This window comes from Schistocerca americana, chromosome 4 (assembly GCF_021461395.2).
Source record: "Schistocerca americana isolate TAMUIC-IGC-003095 chromosome 4, iqSchAmer2.1, whole genome shotgun sequence".
Taxonomy (NCBI): Eukaryota; Metazoa; Arthropoda; class Insecta; order Orthoptera; family Acrididae; genus Schistocerca; species Schistocerca americana.
In genome coordinates, this window is record NC_060122.1 from 115,218,819 (window position 1) to 115,237,092 (window position 18,274).

An 18,274-nucleotide genomic window follows, 5' to 3' on the forward strand; every position below is an offset into this window, starting at 1 on the left:
TAGAAATCGCAGTAATACACTTATCCAGATTGGAATCACGGTCTCGTACGTAGCGTTCGCTTCTCACAAACGTTTCTGGCGTAATTGTCGTCAATTCTTGACACTCTTTTTTTTCGTGTTTATCGTTCAATTTTATGTATACCATCACAAGTTCTCAGTTTACTACTTCAGAAATTCAGTGTTAGTTATGGTGACACTGTATAGGCGGTAGTTTCCTCGTATGTGCTCCTTGCCGCGGTTCGCGTGGCTCTCCCCCGTCGGAGGTTCGAGTCCTCCCTCGGGCATGGGTGTGCGTTTTGTCCTTAGCGTAAGTTAGTTTAAATTAGATTAGGTAGTGTGTATTCCTACGGACCGATGCCTCAGCGGTTCGGTCCCATAGTAACTTGCCACAAATTTCCAAATTTTGCTATTAGTTAGCGTCTAGCTTTATATACGCTAAAGTGTGGGGTACAAGAAGTTCGTGAATAAAGTGAACGAAGTAAGATACACTAAATGAAGAACAAATGAGGAAGGATTTATTGATTTCTGTGTGTGCAATGGGCAGCCGAAGTAGTGTGGATTCCACAAATCAGTCAAAATTAGTTAAGAGCTAACAGAAAGTTAATTCAGCAAAAGGGGTCCCTTCCAGTCCGACCAGGCATAGAAGATCAGAACAAGTGGAAGGATAGAGAACGTCGGAATCAGACACCCTACACGAATAAGCAAGACTTAAACTGAAAATAGTTGGCGCGAATTATGCAGTGGAGTTATTTCTTAGATTTTGGGGTGACTACTCAGGATCTTAATCGAAACATTGGGTGCAATGAAACGATAGACTTTAAGTGATAGTGACAGGAAAAACGAAAATTCGCCACATAGAGCCATCAGTGGTTGGTCAGCTTTATAACTAGGAAATAGAGCACTATAAAATGAGATACGGGGTCAGTAACGAGCAAATTAAGCTCTTTACCAAGAGTCATCAAAGGTATAAAAATAAACGAAGATGCTTCGGTTTGCTGGGTGCACAGCTGTAATCACTCCAAATAAAAGAAATCTCTAAAGAAGTTTAAAAATATCGGATTAGATACTAAATAATGAATACAAAATAAGTCACAAAAAGACAGAAATACTTCGGTGCTTCTAGGAATCAGAAAAAGTAACCTAAAGCAAAGATGTTTGTATTCGTTCCCTCTCCATTTTACACACAGATTAAGGACGCCAGTTTGAATCGACTCTGTTCCTGGAGCTTGGCAGACTGTGACGATTCCAACGATACTACACAACCAGATACCAGCTTACTAGTAATGGAATGGTAGAACGTTCTCATAGAACCTTGAAAGCGCCACTAATGTCTCCCAAAAAATGGAGAGACGTGGTACCGCTAATGCTGTTAGGCCCTCGAGCTCCATACTGACCCTACATTAGAGCGTCCGTGAACAGCGTCAGATATCGAATGATTGCTGTGAAGGATACGAAGATGCCGCGTCCTCGTATGAGACGGTGTTATAACAGGTGTAGAAGTATGAAAACGCAATTTGGTTGCCGCAACTACACGTCTGTTGCTTGAAATTAATAAACAATATTTTATACAAAATAATCTCCATTGTTATTTATACATTTCTTCCACCTCTCCGGCAGGCTATGAATGCCATGCCAAAAAAAAAAAAACAAAAACAAAAAAAAAACAGTTCTTCTTTTGAAGCGAACTAATCAGCGAGCAATTTTCGTACGTTTTCATACGAAGTGAAGCGGTGTTCAGCGAAGGCGTGTCCCAGTGATGCAAATAGATGACAATCGGACGGCGCCAAGTCTGGAGAACAAGTCGCATGCCCTAGTATTTCCCAACTGAAGGCCCCGATCGTTTCCATTACCCGTTTTGCTGCGTATGATGGGGCGTTATCATGGAGCAATATGAGTCTGTGTTGCCTTTTTCCATATTCCGGTCGGTTTTCAGGTAATGCACGATTTATATCGATCATTTGCTGCTGGCAGCATTCAGTTTTAAGGGTTTCACCAGGTTTTAGCAGCTCATAATAGATGACACCCTTCTGATCCCACCAAACACACAGCATTGTTTTCTTTCCGAGGCAGTTAGGTGATGAAAAATGGACACATTTTATCCTAAGCATTGTAAATCATGGGTGAATCCAGGCAAACCATCGACATGCACTGCAAGACCAGTCACTATTCGACGGAGACACGACTTTCTTTTGTATCTCGCGAGCAGCATTTCGCAAGTGGTCTTTCGATTTGCTTGCTGTCCTTCGTTCAGTTCGTGCGGAACCCATTTTCGCACTTTCTGCGCCTTTCCCATAACTTTCAACCGAAGCTTTCTGCGTCATATTCAATTGTTCCGCGAGTTCCCGTTGAATCTGAGTATCATTTCCATACAGTTATTGTATGCAATTTGTTGTCTTCGACCGTTTTCGCTGGCTTCCCGCGCTCATCGTTTCTCACGTCAAGATCACAACGTCTGAATTTGTTGAACCACTCTAAACACGACGTTTTCCCAAGAGCATGTTCACCGAAAGTTTCGACAAGCATTCCATGCGATTCTGCAGCAGTTTTCTTCAAATGATTACAGAAATCCAATGCTGTCCGCAAATCATAGTTCGTAGGCTCGAAAGTCGATATGTCTACAGGTTTAAAACAGATACTGACATACGGAACTGGGGTTATTTATTGTGTGTTGACATTCGTCGCCAGCCTTTACAGGAAGCGGATGGGGCTCCAGACGAATTCTCACTGACCCTACATTGATGTTTAGCACCAGCTGTAGAGTAATTCCTGTTTAGTACTTCTACAACTGACAGAGTCTGATAGGCACCTAATTGTGGCTCTCCATTCGGCCGACAGGTCGATTTGTCCACTACCCAGATTTGTGACAGTGACGCGATGTAGACCTACATGGGGACGAGAGGGCAGCCGTACTCGTCAACAAGTTCCAGCCGACCAAGCTTGACCACAACATAAGGCGTTCGATACTGTCCCGCATTGCCGTTTAATGAAAAGAAAGAAAGAAAGGAAAAAAAATGAGCTTACGGAGTATCGGAGCAGTCTTGCGACTGGATTCAAGACTTTCTTGCAGATAGAACTCAACAAGTCGCTTTTAACGGAACAAAATAAACAGATCTAAAGCTAAAATCCGGAGTACCACAGGGAAATGTGATAGGACCGTTTCTGTTTAGAATAAGTACAGATGATCTACTAGAAAGCATCGGATGCTTTAAGGCTATTCGCAAATAATTCAGTTGTCTATACCAAAGTAGCAACGCCAGAAAATAGTAAGAATCGACAGAACGACCTGCACAGAATTAATGAATGGTGCAGGCTCCGGTAGTTGATTTGGAACGTAAATAAATGCAACATATTGCGCATATATTGGAAAAGAAATCCACTACTGTACAGCTGCACTATTGATAACAAACAGCTGGAGACAGCATCTGCTTTAAAATATCTGGGTATAACTAACCAGAACGACCTTAAGTGGAATGACCACATAAAACAGACAGTGGGAAAAGCAGACACCAGACTCAGATTCATCTGAAGAATCTTAAGGAAATGTAACTCATCCACGAAAGAAGTGGCTCGTTCGCCCGATTCTCGAGCATTGTTAATCTATCCCTGATCTCTCTCGGGTAGGGCTGACGGGCCAGATAGAGAAGATCCAACGGAGAGCCGCGCCTTTCGTCACGGGATCGTTTAGCTGGCGAGAGAGCGGTTGACAGACGTTACAAGAGAGGCGCTGTGCATCACGGGGAGATTTACTGCTGATATTTCGGAGCAGCACTTTTCAGGACGATTCGGACAACATATTTTTACTTGCCCCCCACACATATGTCGCCTACTGCCTGCGGAGAAAGTTCGAGAAATTGGAGCCAACACGGGGGCTTACCGACAATTATTCCTTCCACGCCGTATTCTGCGCCAAGCAAGCAATTCACTCCTGCAATATCGTGTGTTATCCCGCACGACTGGTCTGACATTAGCAGAAGCCAGACTAGGGAATTGCCATGCAATGCGTAAGGCGCGGAAACACCATATCCAAACACCTGCGTTTGGCTCGGTGCCATAACTGGGAAGCACGGAACGCCGACAAATGGCACCGCATTGTATGCAGTGGAGGAATGCGGTACTGCACTTCCCAGGATGAGCATAGTCGACGACGACGATTAGGCTGCCTGAACAGAGCTCCCGTTTTTCCGTTGTTTTGGAGAGACAAAGCTGGCGTCACGGTTTAGGAAGCAACCGCCTGTCCAGGTAGAACACGCGTGGGACCACTTCGTGCGTGTACTCTCCAGGGGCCCTATTCTGTTTCGTTCATACCGATCGGTGTAGTAGGTCAGTGTCGGTAGTGACGTCATTTTCGGTTCTTTATCGAAATATCCTATTCAGTAAGCTTCTGAGATCTGTTACCAGACGGTGTTCCCACCGAATTTATGACAATTGTGCCGAGAGGTTTTGGATTTCGGTGTGGTCCTGTTGATCGTTGAGCTGTGGTTTATGTACACCTATAATTTGTTATTTTAAACATATTTAGTGGTTTTAGCTTTGGATTTAGTGATTGTGTTACTAAAGAATCACCAGAGCACGCGTCCAGTTGGAAAGTGAGTCCATAATAGACTATTTTCCTTTGTTAGAAATATGGTTAGATTAGATTGGTGCTGTGAATGACAACATAAAAAAAAGTTTTCGATCAATATTCTCTCAAATACGTTTTATTTTTATGCAAATAAGATCATTAAATATAAAGACATCTGCTCTTCAAATGTGTGTGAAATCTTATGGGACTTAACTGCTACGGTCATCAGTCCCTAAGCTCACACACTACTTAACCTAAATTATCCTTAGGACAAACACACACACACACACACACACACACACACACACACACACACACACACACACGCCCGAGGGAGGACTCGAACTTCCGCCGGGACATCGGCTCTGCTTACGCATAGCCGGCCGGTGTGGCCGTGCGGTTAAAGGCGCTTCAGTCTGGAACCGCGTGACAGCTACGGTCGCAGGTTCGAATCCTGCCTCGGGCATGGATGTGTGTGAGGTCCTTAGGTTAGTTAGGTTTAAGTAGTTCTAAGTTCTAGGGGACTGAAGACCACAGCAGTTAAGTCCCACAGTGCTCAGAGCCATTTGAACCATATGCTTACGCATATTACATGAGTGTGAACTGACGTTACTAGTGACTTCGTGTACTTTTTCCCACAAATAGTTTAGTTAATAATTATCGAAACGTGTTTACAATTTTCAAATAACAAGGGAAAGCAATTATGTGAAGCCTGAGTTTGGAAGGCTTCCAAACTATCACGCATTTATGACTTACGCATCACCGATAGGCAACGAAGCCGGCCTACGTTCCTCTACGCAATAGTAGAAGAATTGAGCACTACATTTATGTCATTTGGCGTGGCCAAGTGTTCAGCGCACGAATGGGAGGAAAAGGTTTTTTGTTTTCCTCTTCATATATGTAATACGTTCTGAAACATTGTTATTCGTGTAAGTTGAGATTTTTCTGCAATATTCGTTATTACTTACATGTAAGAGCGAACTTCCTCAGTAATGATATCGTGATTTGTGTGTAAATTAAAAAAACATATGAAATTGCTGGAGATGAAACTGCTGAGAGTGAAACAACCGACAGTGACCTTTATATATTTTCTTGTCAGAAATAATTCACCATTTTTTCCGAATATGTAGCGATTTCCGAGTATGCGGTTAGACAGGAATCTAAGAGCACAACTTAAATTACTGAGAATGTAACTAGCAGCAGTCATCTTCATAATCCTGCTTGTCACAGGTATTTATCTGCGGTAGAATCCTCAACAACAGTAGACAGAGACGAAAGATCTCTGCCGTAATATTTTTAGACTGTAGCACCATATACGAAACATGTTATAAACTTCGACGGTCTGCAGGAGCTCTCGAAAATGCGTTTTTTCAATTTTGTTTTTACGACCCAAATCGTTGACCTATCATATAGGGAAGTGGTCTACGTAATCATTTGGATATCTGGGAGCGAGTTATAACCACATTCAGTTTGTCTTCTTATTCTTTGAAACTATCAGAAATAATTTTTTGGGTGTTTTATAGATGTATTAGTACAACGTGGTACTACACACTATTCTAACTCATTTTCCGAAACGTAAAATCCAAAACACGGTGTCAGTGTGAATGAGAATAAGATAACATAATGCGGCATTTACAACAATCTGCAGAATACAGTCAAATACGCTATCGTTATTATGCATGCATGGAAACATGCGGTTAGGGAAACTGTAAAAATTTCTACGCATTTCAGCTGACAATCATGGAAATGGATATACTGCGCCTGATAGTGATGAAGGCAGGCACGTCAGCTCGGTGGAGTGCGGTATCATGCCTTATGGCAACGTAAACGCAATTTTCGGTACTTAGAAGAATAGCGCGCCTGTGTCGTCTGCTAGCCGCTTTGTGTTCGTGGCGCTGTGCGCGCTGCAGTGCGCATGCGCGGATCTGCGGCCGCTTGCTTTTGATTGGCTTGCGCGACACGAACCGACAACAGCGCTTCGGTTCTCTAGACGCGAGCGGTAACGCTTCCGAAATGCATACGGAATAACGCAGGGGCTCTGATCCGAGTACTAGACTGTTCGGTGTTCTTGAGTACCGAAACAATCGGCAGAGTGGCGAAAAGATACAGAATAGGCACCCAGTGCCAGTATCCTGGATGTCACGGACTCTGTCTCCACTCCTGGAGTAAGCTGTCACACAGCTGTTGTACAATGGCTTCCTGCAGCATGCTCAACAGAATCAGTGCTATACTCTGTTCATCATAAGTATAAACCTAATGTAAACATTACACCATGTTTTCTTCCACGTTTGCTTGATTTTAAATCGATTGTTACAGGAGGTAAAACTTGGATCCAGTACGACACACCGGAAAAAAATAAGTCACAAGAATGGATGCATCCAAATTCACAAAAAAAAAAAAAAATTCAAACAAACATTCAACAACAGAAAGGTGATGGCTACCATGTTTTGTACCAAAAGGGTGTGTTGCCTGTAGAGTTTATGCAGCCCAGAAACACTCGCAGTGCAGCTGCTTATTGTGAAACCTTACGTTTGCGGACAGCCATTCAAAACAAACGAAGAGGAATGCTGGCTTCTGGAATCGTGTTGATCCATGACAACGCTCGGTCACACACTGCTGTCACAACCCAACGGCTCCTTGAACAATTTCAATGGGACATTTTCGATCATCCGCCGTACAGTCCTGACCTGGCACCCAGTGACTTTCACCTTTTCCCTGAACTGATCTTCGAAACAACATCAGTGTCATTTGACATCATTGGCGGCAACATTTTTTGATGAAGGTATTGCAAAGCTTGTCCGCAGGTACTGTAAATGTCTCTTTTCGGTGGTTATGTTGAAAAGCAACTATAAGTGTACAAAACTTTTGGTAATAAAATAATTGTTTTGTATGAACTTATCTTTTATTTATAGCCTATCGGAGGTTGAAAAATAAAGGCCCTTGTATTTGTATCTCAACTACATCAAATAGCATCGCTTGGGAAATTTCGATGCCGGTTGTTTTCTGTAAAATTATGAAAAATATTAAGAACAACGTATTTCTCGGCACTTTTTAACCGTGTTCAACAGGCGTGTTTGACTACGGAGCGGGAAGCAGCCTCAGCCATTTTCATTCTGCGTATTAACAGTGCTACTCAGAACACAACAGTACAGAGACGGTGACTCCACACGATTTTTGAAATAAAAACTACATTGCTTAAGTGTGATTATGGCTGTTAATACATTAGAATGTGTCAAACTTTCATTTAACGTAACTTAATATTAAGATATCTAATGTATGAGTAGGACTTATTTCCAAGAGGGTAATAACACCAGTGTACGTGTGCTAAGGATGTGACCAATCATTGCGTTTGTGTTTGTTTACATCGTGTTTATTCTTATGATGAACAGAGTACAGCATTGAGGATGTCGTGCTGATATGTGCGCTCATAATGCAAGATGTTTTTTAATTTGACTACGTTTTGTAATCGTTGAAATGACTGAAACTTCACAGGCTGTGAGTGTGCATGATATTTGTATCCTCCTCCCATTTTGGGTGGTTCACATTTTTTGTCAGCCAGTGCACAGGGTGTGCCAAAAAGAATGACCCAATTTTAAATAGAATTATTTATTAGGAAGAAGGGCGTAACACCAACAAATTACATGCTAAATTAGAAAATACAGAAATTTATAAAACTCCACCATAAATGTTCAGTATGTCGTCCATTGGCTGCACGGACGACATCTAGCCGACCGCCAAATTCATCCCAAACTGAGTGTAAGGTGTCTTCTGTCGCTGTAGCTACAGCAGCTGATATTCTGGTTTTTAGTTCTTCAATGTCACGAGTTAAGGGACGAACATAAACACATTGTTTAACATGGCCTCCTAGGTCCCCCGACTTACCAGCATGTGATTTCTTCCTGTGGGGCTAAGGGTGTAAAGCCTGGTCTTGCGGTCCTGAACGCCCTATCTAATGTTGAGGCACGTTGGCATTGAGGAAACTGCACTCGCAGCGACATCAAGTGGATTTTTTTCTGAAACTCTAGACCATGCTGATTACATCTAGCGCTGTTTCAGTTACTAGTGACGCTTGTCTCAGTATTATTACAACTTAAAATCGGGTCATTCTTCTTGGGTCACCCTGTGCAATGTCCGTACCATCAAGTTTTCCACCGTGGTTCTTTCCTGGCGTTCCTCGCTGCGTTGCCCCATTCAGTACTTACCCGACAGTGGTGACGTTGAAGATCTGCCCGTGGTGGCACCTGCGCATGTCTGGGAAGAGGTTCCCATTCTCGCGGATGCAGACGTAGTAGATGGCCGGGTTCTCCTGCACCACGCCCACCTGCGCTGGTGACGTGCAGCCATCGATTGGGCCCTCCACGCATGGGCGGTCCGTCGTCTTAAGGCTGGACGTTTGATACCGAGCATTAGCGAATGTCACTACAGACAGAATTACAATAAAGGGCTTTACTAAACTAAACCCGTAAGTACAGGGACGGGCTGAAAAGCAGTGCCTCCGAATTTTTTATGTGAAAACTCTTACAGTTTTTAAATAAAACAAACTTATCTAACAAACAGCATCTTAGTCACCCTGGCGACGAACTCATAAGTGTCTAGACATCAAGAACTATCTTAAGAAATTTCTCCCGACGAGAGATCGGTTTGCTTGTAACACCTGTTTTTGACCTATTTTATATCTGTATCTGTATTTCTGTGTTAATTTGTAGAGTTGTTTATATGAAATGTTGCAACGATGCTGTTTAAAAAGCGCTTATCAAATTAAATAACTACTGAAAAGAGTGTTACACTATGACTAAGTTTATAGGTGACAATGTACTGGGCGGTGGTGGTGGTGGTGGTGGTGGATGGTGGTGGTGGTGGTGGTGGTGGTGGTGGTGGTGGTGGTGGTGGTGGGATCACTCATGGAAAAATTCCTGTAGTAGTTGGTGTTAGAGCTGCACCTTTTTTAGATTGAAGTCAGCTGATAGGTATACCTTCTGAAAGGAAGTCTCTCTAACTATGGGCTCACCTTCTCAGGATGTAATGTTTCCAAGTAGGGAAGGAATTAGCATATTTCATCAAAATATAAGAGGTATTAGAGATAAAGTTAGCGAACTGCGTATAGATTTTGACTCTAAAATTATTGGTATATCAGAGCACCACTTAAACAATTTGACAATTAAGAAGCTTCCTTTACCACGATACAGATCAGCTGGCTGTTTCTCAAGGAGTTGCTTGCGGGGTGGGGGAGTGGCTATGTACGTAGAAAAACAGTATTCAATTTCAGTTCATAGATCTATGACGACACTGCACTGAACACATATTTGAATGTTCTGCAGGGCAGTTGAATTTAGTGAAACCAAACTTCTAATTGTTGTTGTTTATAGCTCCCCTAACTCCGACTTCAGAGCATTTCTGCCCAAGCTAGAGAAGGTTCTTGATTCACTTTGTCCTTCTAAGTATTTAAGAATTTTGTGCGCAAGTCTTGTTTTGGGAAGCCTAGAGACGTGCCCATAGAATTTCATTCGCCTTTGTCTAATGTCTACTACAAGGTTGGACAATTTCTCAGTTGTTTGACGAGATTGTAGTCTCTAGCCCTCTCCTGCTTTCTTTGGCCCTGATATCTTTGATGACTTTACGTTCTTCCTTTAATAAGTTTTCTACTCGTATGCCACCATTTATGTGGAATGTCAGGCACTGGCATACAGGACTTCGGGTTTTAATACTGTATTACAATGCCTAATTTTAGTGTTTTTGGACAATTTTTTTATTCTACACTTTGTAGGTTCTTCCATTGGCTCTCTTTAGTTTTTTGAGGCGTATTATTATTATTATTATTATTATTATTATTATTAGAAGTAGTAGTTTTAGTGAGCCCACGGCCTTGCGGCAGTAGTAACACCGGTTCCCTCAGATCAGTGCTGTCGGGCTGGGCTAGCACTTGGATGGATGACCATCCGGTCTGCCTAGCGCTGTTCGCAAGCAAGGTGCACTCAGCGTTTGTGACGCAAACTGAGGAGGTGCTCGATTGAGAAGCAGCGGCTCCGGTCTCGGAAACTGATATACGGCCGGGGAGCGGTGTGCTGACCACATGCCCCTCCATATCCTCATCCACTGACCCTGAGGATGACACGGAGGCCGGTCGTTAGACAAAAAGCATTAACAGCCTGATGTCGTCCACTTTCTGCCAGTTCAGAAGTAAGGCGTGCAGCAATGAAGTGATTTGGCAACAGTAAGTACAGTACACACGTCCGAACTTGTTTGATTTTTAATGGGGTTTCAGTCTGCAGGTCAAGCAAGTGCCGCAATGGAGAGGAGTAATGCAAGGGAAGCATGTTACGTAACAAGTGGCTGTCACTGTGGAAAGTTCGTTTACTTACCTGAGAAGGCATTGTGGATAGCACTTGCGTTTCACCACGAATGCGTGCGCGCGCGCACACACACACACACACAAACTAAATATCATTTCATCATTTTAGAAATAAGTGTTCAAAGAAAAGTTCTACAGCTTAGTTAGGTGCTAAAGTTGGTAATAATGTAGGGGACGGGGTGCAACAGATAGCGGGGGAGGGGGGTGGACGGGGATGCTAGCCAATACCTGATTGCGGTCACGGGTAAGGGTCTTAAGAAACGACGGGAACCACTGGACTAAGGGTTACCTGCAGTCGTTGGTGAGCGCGTTGTAGGCCCAGCCGTCCTCGCAGTGGCCCAGTTCCGCTGTGGTGTCGCCCTGCAAGCAGACGTGGTACGTGGTGCAGTCGTAGGGGTCGGGGTAGGCGCCCAGGTCGTTGCACGTGAAGTTGGTGACGAAGCTGTGGCAGTCGGAGGAGCCCTCGGCCACGCACGTCTTCTGCGAGAAGCTGCACCTCTGGCCGGCATTGACGTCACAGGTCTCCACCACGGTGGGCGATAGGCCGCCATCCACACTCATGCACAAGTTGACCTGCAAGCGAGGAAAACGTGTACAGTACGTCCCGTGTTCCACCACGTCTCAGACAAACTTCCCATTCGAAACACTGGTCACGTTCGGTGAACATTTTCCTGTTTAATTTGTTACGCTCTCTAGTTATGATATGCCATATTTAAAAGAACGCAAAATTCACAAGGTTGGTAGAGTTTTGCAGAAGTTCGAAATATGGCTGGTGATTCAATCCTAGATGCTTTTAATAATTTGCAAAACGAAACTCTGTCTCGGAATAGGCAGAAAACTCAGAGATTCTGGTCATACATAAAGTACACCAGACGCAAGACGCGCGGTAACAACGATGAAGTCACTGATGGCAATGCCACTAAATCAGAGTTATTAAACACGGTTTCCCGAAACTCCTTCACCAAAGAAGACGAAGTAAATATTCCACAATAAAAGACAAGAACAACTGCCAAGATGAGAAACATAGAAGTAGATATCCTCAGTGTAAATCATTTAATAAAGGCAAGGACTCCGGTCAAGATTGTGTACCTGTAGGGGGCCCTTTGCTAAATATGGAGGTAACGTATCAGCATGGTCCCAATTACACACACCAAAAAAAGTTTTGCGTCACCACGGTTCCCAGAACTCCTGAAGATACACGTTGACTGTGGATATTGTATCACAGACACAGTCCCTTTCACTGTTCAGAGATGTCACTAAACCCGCCCAAAGATGTAAACAACCGTGCATGAGGAGCGCCTATTAGTCTGAGGGGGTCCGACAGCCGATCAATTCTATTCATTCCACCAGGAAGGAGGTACACGGTTCGTGTTGTCTGTAATTCAACCATGCCTAGACCGTCAATACCGCGGTTCGATCGCGTTCGCATTGTTAGCTTGTGCCAGGAAGGGCTCTCAACAAGGGAAGTGTCCAGGCGTCTGGGACTGAACCAAAGCGATGTTGTTCGGACATGGAGGACGTACAGAGAGACAGGAACCGTCGATGAAATGCCTCGCTCAGGCCGCCCAAGGGCTGTGGATGACCGCTACCTACGGATTATGGATCGGAGGAACACTGACAGCAACGCCACCATGTTGAATAATGCTTTTCGCGCAGCCACAGAACGTCGTGTTAAGACTCAAAGTGTACGCAATAGGCTGCATGATGCGTAACTTCACTCCCGACGTCCATGGCGAGGTCCATCTTTGCAATCACGACACCATGCAGGACGGTACAGATGGGCCCAACAACATGCCGAATGGACCTCTCACGATTGGCATCAAGTTCTCTTCACCAATGAGAGTCGCAGACAATCGTCGGAGACGTGTTCGGAGGCAACCCGGTCAGACTGAACGCCCTAGACACACTGTCCAGCCAGTGCAGCAAGGTGGAGGTTCCCTGCTGTTTTGGGGTGGCATTATGTGGGGCCGACGTACGCCGCTGGTGGTCATGGAAGGCGCCGCAATGGCTGTACAGTATGCGAATGCCATCCTCCGACCGATAGTTTAACCACTTCGGCAGCATATTGGCGAGGCATTCGTCTTCATGGACGACAATTCGTTCTCCCATCGTGCACATCTTGTGAATGACTTCCTTCAGGATAACGACTTCGCTCGACTAGAGTGGCCAGCATGTTCTCCAGACATGAACCCTATCGAATATGTCTTGGATAGACTGATAAGGACTGGACGACGTAGCCCACCAACCATTCTGAGGAATCTACGTGGAATCACCGTTGAGGAGTGGGACAATCTGGACCAACAGTGCCTTTATTGGCAGAACACATAGAAGGTGCAACAGCTTTACTAAAGAGACTGCTTACACTACACTTGTCCGCCCTATTCTAGAGTATTGCTATCGGTGTGGGATCTGTATCAGGGGGGACTGACGGATGATATTGAGAAAGTTCAAAGGGGGGCGACTCGTTTTTGTATTATCGCGAAATAGGGTAGATAGTGTCACAGACATGATACGTGAATTGGAATGGCAATCATTAAAACAAAAGCGTTTTTCATTGTAACGGAACCTTATCATGAAATTTCAATCACCATTTTTTTCCTCCGATAGCGAAAATATTCTGTTGGCACCCACCTGCATAGGGAGAAATGATCATCACGATAAAATAAGAGAAATCAGGGCCCGCACAGAAAAATTCAAGTGCTTGTTTTTCCCGCGTTCCGTTCGGGAGTGGAACGGTAGAGAGAGAGCTTGAAGGTGGTTCATTGAACTTTCTGCCAGGAGCTTTATTTTGACTAGGATAGTAATAACGTAGATGTAGATAAAACACACACTTTTAAATATGGCGTAAATAAGTGCTACTATTTCACGCCAGTTAATGGAAAAATGACGGGAATACATCCTGAAAACACACGACCACTGTGGTAGAGCGTCAGATCGACATACTGAAGGTCTCGACTATAGCCGGCGCGGTTGCTCAGCGTAGCGTGTTCGGTGAGAGCGTTATCTGCCCTCTGCAATACAAACACTGGGTGAATGGATCAGGGTTATGGGACGTCCCCCCCTCCCCCAGCACAAAAACAGATTTTTTTTTTTTTAAAGATAAAGGTTCGAAACAAACTCTTGGCGAGTTTTGTAACATATTACACGTGAAATTGTTATGTGGGAGAACATTTTTCTCAGTTTGTAGCTGTGTTCTTTAGGGAATCTGCGTTCGCTTAGTTAGATGAAAGTGGCGAACCTATAGAGTACATTTTTATAGATACACTATGTGATATGTTTTTGAGGGTGTCCGGGTACTTTATAAGTTTTTCATATTAGGTGCATTGTGCTGCCACCCACTGCCAGGTACTCCATATCAGCGACATCAGTAGTCACTAGACGTCGTGAGAGAGTAGAAGGGGCGCTCTGCGGAACTCACGGACTTCGAACGTGGTCAGGTGATTAGAAACGTGGAAATCTCGCGTACAGACGTATGATACTAGTGACACCCAAACGTATCTAGGTCAACTGTTTACAATGTGATCGTGCCCCTTGACGTTTCCATTTCACTAACAGCACAAAAGCGCACAGGCTGTCCTCGTCTGTTGATTGACAGAGACCGCCGATAGTTGAAGGGAGTCATAATGTGTAACAGACAGACATCTGTCCAAACCATTATACAGGAATTCCAAACTGCATCAGGATCCACTGCAAGTACTGTGACAGTTAGGCAAGAGGTGAGAAAACTTGGATTTCATGGTCGAGCGGCTGCTCATAAGCCACACATCACGCTGGTAAGTGCCAAACGACGCCTCGCTTGGTGTGAGGAGCGTAAACATTGGACGATTGAACAGTGGAAAAACGTTGTGTGGAGCGACGAATCACGGTACACGATTTGGCGATCCGATGGCAGGGTGTGGGTATGGCGAATGCCCGGTGAACGTCATCTGCCAGCGTGTGTAGTGCCAACAGTAAAAATCGGAGGCGGTGGTGTTAGAGTGAGGTCGTGTATTTCACGTTGGGGGCTTGCACCCCTTGCTGTTTTGCGTGGCACTATCATAGCAAAGGCCTACAGTTATGTTTTAAACACCTTCTTACTTCCCGCTGTTGAGCAGCAATTCGGGGATGCGACTGCATCTTTCAACACGATCGAGCACCTGTTCGTAATGTACGTCCTATGGCGAAGTGGTTACACAACAATAACGTCCCTGTAACGAACTGGCCTGTACAGAGTCCTGACCTGAATCCAATACAACACCTTTGGGATGTTTTGGAACGCCGACTTCGTGCCAGGCCTCACCGACCGACATCTATACCTCTCCTCAGCGCAGCACACTGTGAAGAATGAGCTGCCATTCCCCAAGAAACCTTCCAGCACCTGACTGAACGTATGCCTGCGAGAGTGGAAGCTGTTATAGAGGCTAAGGGTGGGCCAACACCATATTGAATTCCAACATTAGCGTTTGGGGCGCCACGAACTTGTAAATCACTTTCAGCCAGGTGTCCGTATGCTTTTGATCACATAGTGTAGGTGTGGTGTTATCTGTACAAATATACGCTATAGGTTTGCTACTTTCAACTAACAAAGAAGTAGGCTGGCAAAAGAACATTGCTACAAACTCCGTAACGTCATTTTACATGTTAGAAAAATGTTCTCCCGTATAACAATTGCACGTGTAAACTGTTTAAAAAAACCGCTATCTTTGGCTTTCGAACTCTGGACCTTTAGCACGACGGTCTGACGCTCTACAGACTCACTGACCATATTTCGTAGCAAACAGTGATCATACATTTGCTTTTAGTGTACTCTGTAGTTCTGGTGTTCCTTTTAATTACCATTGACACATGTTCTATTAGATGACAGCACACAGCACGAACTAAATCGGTTTTTGGGTTGATGCTCTATCGACACAATGTTTGGTACCGATCCCAGTGTCTGACACCTGAAGGTTTGGGTGTGAGGAACATAATGGAAAAAAGAGTATATGCGAGACATTTAACAGAAGTAATAATAGTTTGTACCCGTACACAGAAATTGTGATAAATACAAAACAGAAAAAAATAGGACAGATAAAGATCAACAGATGAGGGACACGAGGGCGTAGCAGTTCATCTGCTGTATCAATATTTAGTAGAAATTAGAGTCACGGATTTTGATACGGTTTGCACATATAGACTGATTTACGAGGAAGGATACTGCATATAATTTATTGTTTGCAGTAATGGTGAGAGGGCAGTATATGTATTGTATCTGTTCCATATTTAATTGGCGTTTGGAGAGACATCTGATGGCAATGATGGGAGCTATTAGCCGATAAGATAGATCTGGTGGGAAAAGCAATAAAGTAACAGCCGCATCAAGTCCAGAGAGGACGCAAAGTATGGTCAGATAAACAGGACTAGGGAGTTTAATTTCTATTACGTATAGTGCTTGTAAATTCTGTCTCCGTGTGACGACTAATCTCAGGAACTAAAATAGGGACTTTCATATGCTTTTCATTGATCAATGCACTGATCTTCAAGGAAGGTTTGTGTGCAAAACCACATGTTATAAAAGAGTCCCCTGGTCATAGATAATTGGTGCTAGGCGTGTGAATTTGGGGCTAATTGTTAATTCATCATAGACGATACTGATAGACAGTGGAAACGGGAAGTTAAAGTGTGAGGTTTAATATCAGGACACACACACATAGGTACTCTGTCGTTTGTCGATGACCGAATAATTATCCAGAGATAGAAAATGACTTCCAGCTGGCAATACATGAGAATTACTATCTAAATATTTAAGTAAAAAAATTGAAGTAATGGCCTTTAATGGGAAACATCCAGTGCCTTCCAAAACAGTACTAGATGAACGGTACTTTTTCGGCTCTTAGGCTGTGATATAAACTATGAACACAAAAATGTCACTAATAAATTATATAAGGTCTAAATAATATGTGGCACATATGCACAACAGTGCGTGGCAAGACAAGAGACGATACAAAATAAAATTTATACAGACTAATGCTTACCACTAACGTAATATATGGAGGCATATCTTGGACAACAACTAAGAAAGAGGAAAGGAAGATACTGTTAAATGAGGTGAAGTTCAGCGACTTTGGAACCAAAACACAAATAGGTTTGAAACGAAAGAAATTAGTTTATTGGTTTTCATTTTAGAGCATTGGGAATGAATCTTTACTACCTTTTGCTCTAACAGATAGTAAAATTATTTAAAAAAGCTGCGTCGGTGAACTTCACCCCACCGGTTATGTGATAGCTGTGGATTGTTTATGACTCTACAGCGACTTTAATTGTCCTGAACATTTATCAATAATTGAAAAATAAATCTGAAATGAGAGTTATACACATACTGTTCTTCTTTAGTGCTAAAACCTGAATGATCGTCTGTTTCACCATGACGACAATGTTTCCTGTTTTCCATGGTTGCTTTGGGAATTTTATACATTCGGGTAGCCTTATTAATGCATATTTTTCCATTTAAAATTTCTGTGAGAAACACTTCGAAAACATCCAGGCTATATTTCTTTAATTCACACAACTTACAAGCTTATGTTTGTACACTTGCTGGATTTTCACAATGACAACTCTTACGATCTGAACTATGCGATGCAACAAAAAGAACTGCGACCTACGTGACAAATTCGTAAGTTCTAATACAGACACTGGCAACATTTGAGTTCGTTACCCTGTTACTGCGTGCACATTATTCCTGCGTTCATTAGTCCAGGTTTTTGACGCATTCACGAATGTATGTTCATGCAAGAACCGCTCGGCAAAAGACGGTCAACTTCACCCCGATTCTATCAAGAATTTGCAAAGGTCTATTTATGTGTTTCTAAATAGGTAAGTGTTACAGATTAACGGTTGTTATTGCTCTAATTGTCATGAATAGCATGAATTGACCCTTCATAATAAGACCTAGAGAGGTGAGTTGTCTTATGACTGTCACACAAATAAGAGCTTTAAATCACTAATAAACAGAAAAATGATTCCTTCTGAAAACGATTCCGCAAATTAGTCCACGAAAAGTTTGAAAAAGAGCAACATAAAAGAAGAAGAAATAAAGCGTTGTCATTTTTACAAGGAGAAGAAAAGAAAGCATTGTCATTTTTACAATGCAAGTGTTACCTACGAAAGGATTCCAAGACAGGAAGTAGCATGTTTAAACTGGACTTAGGAGACGAAAAATCAGCACAGTGAAATTATGAAGAGATACTGGAGGGAAATGAAGAGCCAACACTACCTTCTCAAAAAATATAATCAGCAAGTAGGCCTCTGAAGCCCATACGAGAGAGAAAGAGAAAGATTTGTATTACATGGATGATTCATACGAGAGAGAAAGAGAAAGATTTGTATTACATGGATGATTCATTTAT

General features: G+C 43.3%; 1 protein-coding gene across 1 annotated transcript in view; it reads right to left on the reverse strand.

Annotated features, from left to right (window-relative positions):
• The window catches only part of LOC124613929, a 42,392-nt gene that overhangs the window by 12,605 nt on the left and 11,513 nt on the right, over positions 1–18,274 (reverse strand). The window contains exons 3-4 of the mRNA XM_047142681.1: positions 11,200–11,483; positions 8,764–8,946 (exon numbers count right to left, since the gene is read on the reverse strand). Of these exons, the coding sequence (XP_046998637.1) occupies positions 8,764–8,946; positions 11,200–11,483 (467 nt within the window). The remainder of the gene's footprint in view (positions 1–8,763; positions 8,947–11,199; positions 11,484–18,274) is intronic.